This window comes from Mandrillus leucophaeus, unplaced genomic scaffold (genome assembly GCF_000951045.1).
Source record: "Mandrillus leucophaeus isolate KB7577 unplaced genomic scaffold, Mleu.le_1.0 Scaffold822, whole genome shotgun sequence".
Taxonomy (NCBI): domain Eukaryota; kingdom Metazoa; phylum Chordata; class Mammalia; order Primates; family Cercopithecidae; genus Mandrillus; species Mandrillus leucophaeus.
Window position 1 is genome coordinate 395,102 of NW_012108942.1, and position 4,914 is coordinate 400,015.

Consider the following 4,914-nt stretch of genomic DNA (forward strand, 5'->3'; position numbering starts at 1 on the left):
CAGTGTACAAACATGCTTCTACTTTTACCTACATAAGCTGACAGATGTTTAAACTACTGGATTAACAAAGATCTTTTAGTAAAGTGACTTAGGCAAGCTTAAACTAGCAAAGATTAAGGATGAACCCTTACTAATTAATTGGAAGATCTGTGACATACTGTATATTTCATTTTACAAAATCAGAAATACTTATTTTGAAACAAGACAAGAAGACATGGTCTACCTGTCAAAAAACCACCACTCAGAAATATTTTTCATCCACAACGCAGGAAAAACATAAAATCTTTTAAATTTCACATTGGCACCAAAAAGGTCAACTGCTCGGCCTTCTTGGATTAGAAAAACTAAAGCTGAGTGTTCAGTAGTTTTGCAGGCATTTGAACTTGTCTAAGCTTTTAAATCAGTAAAATGCTTTCTAATAATTCTGATTACAAAAGTAATACATACTTCTAAAAAATTCAAACGGGGCCGGGTGCAGTGGCTCACGCCTGAAATCCCAGCACTTTGGGAGGTCAGGAATTACAGACTAATCTGGTCAACATGGTGAAACCCCATCTCTACTGAAAATACAAAAATTGGCCAGGCATGGTGACAGGTGCCTGTAGTCCCAGCTACACAGGAGGCATGGGAGGCTGAGGCAGGAGAATCACTTGAACCTGGAAGGCAGAGGTTGCAGTGAGCCGAGTTCATAAAACTACACTCCAGCCTAGGTGACAAGAGTGAAACTCCATTTAAAAAGAAAAAAAAAAAAATTCAAACAAAATGAAAAAAATACAAAGTGAAAGGCCCCTACAAAAGCCCCTCTGGGGCCCATTCCCCCACCCCCCTCAAATGAAACCACATTTAACAATTTGGTGCATATCTTTCCAAACCTTTTGTTCTACACATATAAAAAACATACATGCTTTGATTTGGCTCAGACTGTACATAGTATTTTCCTGCTTGCATTTTACACTTAATATATCTTTGACATCTTTGTATGTCAGTGCATGTTGGCTCAATGATATTCTATCATTAAATGCCCTTCCAAAAATGGCAAAATCACTTTAAAAATCATTCACACAAGTACATATTTACAATTTTAAAAGAAAACGGGCAGAATCCCAAAACACAACACCAACAAACCTCTAAAAATAATCTCTATCTTTCCACTAGCATGGAACAATTTATTCCTTTTTCACACAAAACGAATTATGTGATTGGAAAGATTAACTCTAATCTCCACATTTATATACAGAATGTTCTATTCATTAAGCCTATCTGAAAAGAATAAAAAATTCAGATGATTAATTCACTTACACTTAGAAATTAAGTCAATGTACTGTGAATACACATTGTGATCAGTTATAATATGATGCTTCTTAGTCTAGGGTTTCAATTAAATAACAGTAAAAACAATTGAGTCAATAAGACAGCTAATAACTGAAAAATCCAGAAATTCAAAGATTATATTGCCAACTAAAACACTGCCATTTACATTTTTTTTCCTACTTGGTAGCAAATGCTAATGGAATTCAATCCTGATTACTTAAAGTCAGTTCACATCACACATTTAATCAGGGTAATAAGAACATAACATGCCTACTATAGCATTAGATTAAGACATAAAATTTTTTTGCTTGAACGTAATGACGGCGTACCACATGGGACATTTGTCAACCGCTTCAGCACATTGTTTACGAGTGACTGGATGTCCACAAGGAATAAAAACGACAGGAATATTTCTATCCATACAGATTTTGCAAAGCTTCTCCTCTTGCAGGCGCCTTAGCTGCTCTTCAGTACTAATCTCTTTCTGCAATGAAGTCTGACTTCATTCGTCTTGTGTACTATCTTTCTGAGCCTTCACTGGATCTGCAACCAGAAACTCAAGTGATTTATAGTTGCTCCCAGATGTCTGAATTTTTTCCTCCATTATTTTCTTAATGTCCTTGAAACTGAACCCCATTCATATAGCTTCTCATACCATAGGATTATGGAAGATGGTATCAATTTTTCTAGTTAGCGATGGTGTTTTTTCAACAGTTCTTACCAGACACTCCTCAAGTGAATAGGATAAATGAATATTGTTTATATATTCTCATGTCTTCTGTTCTAGCAGATATTTACACCCTGGATGCCATTTAGCATGTTGTTCCCAGGGGTCTTCCCTGGGCTTCCAATCAGTTACCGCCACCCCCCAACAGTGAAAGCACTTTACTTTATCACCTTCACCTAAAGCATAAAATCCAGCTCTTGCAAGCTGCTCCTTGTTCACTGAATATATCCACATCCCAGAAGTAATGATCCATACTTCATAATCTGCCACGTATGGATGGATGGATGGATGGATTGATTTCTTGGAGGATTTGTTGAATTCGGGAAATTCCACGCCAGGAGAGCTGGCCCAAACTACCCGCGACAATCTGCTTGGTACAAGGGGAGGGTCCTAGAGAGGGTGCGGCCCGAGCCCCAATCTGGAAATGCCAACCTGGCTCTGCAGCCGGGCCCCAGCCACTGGGGTCTCGCATCCCTCCATTAGCGCCATGCCAGCTTGGGGTGCTGCCAAGGTCCTGCCAAGGTCCTGCCAAGGTCCTGCCACTTCCCCAAGCCAGAAGCGGGCAGCAAGAAATAACGAAACCCTCGTACCACCTCCCACCCCACCAACCCTCACCCCATCCCACCTCCACCTCGGCTGTAACCCAGAACCTGCTGGCAATTCTTAAGACATTTCTAATAATTTTAAAGCTAGCTTATTTATTAAAGATTTTACTTAAGTTACATAAACTTGAAAAAGTATTTGACTTGTCTTTTCCTTTTTCCTGATAAAGTATTTGATTCAAGTGCTTTTATTGTCTTAAGCCAATTAATTAGAGCTCCTCTGTACATTTTCAGTAGTGAAAAATTGTGTACGCAACACATAAATACATAGACGTGTTACGCATGCCAATAGAAGTACATCTTATAGATTCATAAAGACTTTTTTTTTTCTACCTTAGAGTTTTAAGTTCTTGATAACTTGGTTCACTGCTTTGGCAGTTGTCAGCTAAATAGCCCTAAATCTGCATATTAAAGTAAGGGAGGATACCACCCCTCATATTGTCTTATGCTCAATTTCTGCCTCCAAAGACAGAAGAAGTAAAACCTAAAAGGCAGAAATGAAATCCACAGGCAGACAGCCCGGCGCCACACCCTGGGCCTGGTAGTTAAAGATCGACCCCTGACGTAACTGGTTCTGTTATCTATAGATTACAGACATTGTATAGGAATGCACTGCGAAAATCCCTATCTTGCTTTGTTCCAATCTAATTACCAGTGCATGCAGCCCCCAGTCATGTACCCCCTGCTTGCTCAATCACGACCCTTTCATGTGCACCCCCTTAGAGTTGTGAGCCGTTAAAAGGGACAGGAATTGCTCACTCTGAGAGCTCGGCTCTTGAGACAGAAGTCTTGCCGATGCCCCCGGCCGAATAAACTCCTTCCTTCTGTAACTCGGTGTCTGAGGAGTTTTGTCTGCCGCTTGTCCTGCTACATTTCTTGATTCCCCGACCCGGAAGCGAGGCAATTGGCGGAAGGTGAGGCAGCTCCTTAGGTGGCTTAAACCTGCCCTGAGGAACATCCCTGCAGGGGACTCAGACCAGCCCGAGCAACGCGGATCCTGAGAGCTCTCCCAGGTAGGTATTTGTCCCAGTGGGACGCCTCGCCAGAGCAGTGTGAGGCAGGCCCCCATGGAGGATCAATGCAGTGGCTGAACACGGGGAAGGAAAGGGCACTTGGAGTCTGGACTTCTAAAACTTGGTAAGACTAGTCTTGGAAACTTGCCCACTCCATTTGAGTGGAAGAGTGGCCTGATCACCCAATGGTGTGCCTTTATTGGCACTTTGGTTTTGGTTTTGATTTGGTTTGAATTGCTTGACAGGACCAGTCTTGGGAACTTGCCCATTCCATTTGAGTGGAAGCGTGGCCTGATCACCCACGGCGTGCCTTTATCGGCACTTTGGTTTTGGTTTTGACTTGGTTTGAATTGCTTGACAGGATTGGCCTTGGGAACTTGCCTACTTCATTTGAGTGGAAGCGTGGCCTGATCACCCACAGTGTGCCTGTACCGGCACTTTGGTTTTTGTTTTTGACTTGACTTGGATTGCTTGATACTTTGGTTTTGGTTTTTGGATACTTGGATTTCTGGATACTCTGATTTTGGTTTTGATTTTGGTTTGGTGTAAACTACAAAAGTGTGTGTGCGCCCTTTTTACCCATTCTTTGCTTTGTGGTATGTGTGTGGTGTAAGCGTGGTGTTTTGTCTAGAGGAAACATGGGTGAGGCACAAAGTAAGCCCACCGCACTAGGAACTATGTTGAAAATTTCGTTGAACTATGTTGAAAATTTTCAAAAACAAAAGGATTTAAGGGAGACTATGGAGTACTATGACACCAGGAAAACTTAAAACTTTGTGTGAGATAGACTGGCCAGCATTAGAGGTAGGTTGGCCATTAGAAGGAAGCGTGGACAGGTCCCTTGTTTCAAAGGTATGGCACAAGGTAACCTGTAAGCCAGGGAACCCAGACCAGCTTGTTTTAGATCCCCTGCCCACAACATATGGTGGTTGAGAGAACAGCAGCATAAGCAGCTGGCAGAGGCAAGGAAAGACCAGCAGAGAGAGAGAAAGGAAAGAGACAGAGAGGAAAAGAGGCAGAGAGAGAGAGAGGAAGAGACAGAGGCAAAAGGAAAGTCAAAGAGAGAGAGACAAAGTCAAAGAGAGAAAGAAAGAGAGAGATATACAAGTAGTTAAGAAAAAATAAAAGGTGTACCCTGTTCCTTTAAAACCCATCATACCAATTCTAATTTGGACAAAACAAGGTCTTATTAATAGCAAAAGATAATTAAAATCCCAAACTTACAAGGTTTTCAACAAAAGTAAAGTTTGCTAAAAGTTAA

The 4,914-nt window shown here is 41.4% G+C and overlaps 1 protein-coding gene across 1 annotated transcript; it reads right to left on the reverse strand.

Annotated features, from left to right (window-relative positions):
• Nucleotides 1-1,597: 1,597 nt before the first annotated feature.
• On the reverse strand, nt 1,598-2,510 carry BIRC8 (baculoviral IAP repeat containing 8). Its single transcript, XM_011968033.1, is given in 2 exon segments — nt 1,598-2,301; nt 2,396-2,510. Coding segments are annotated over 2 exon segments (819 nt in total).
• Between the last annotated feature and the right edge of the window lie 2,404 nt (nt 2,511-4,914).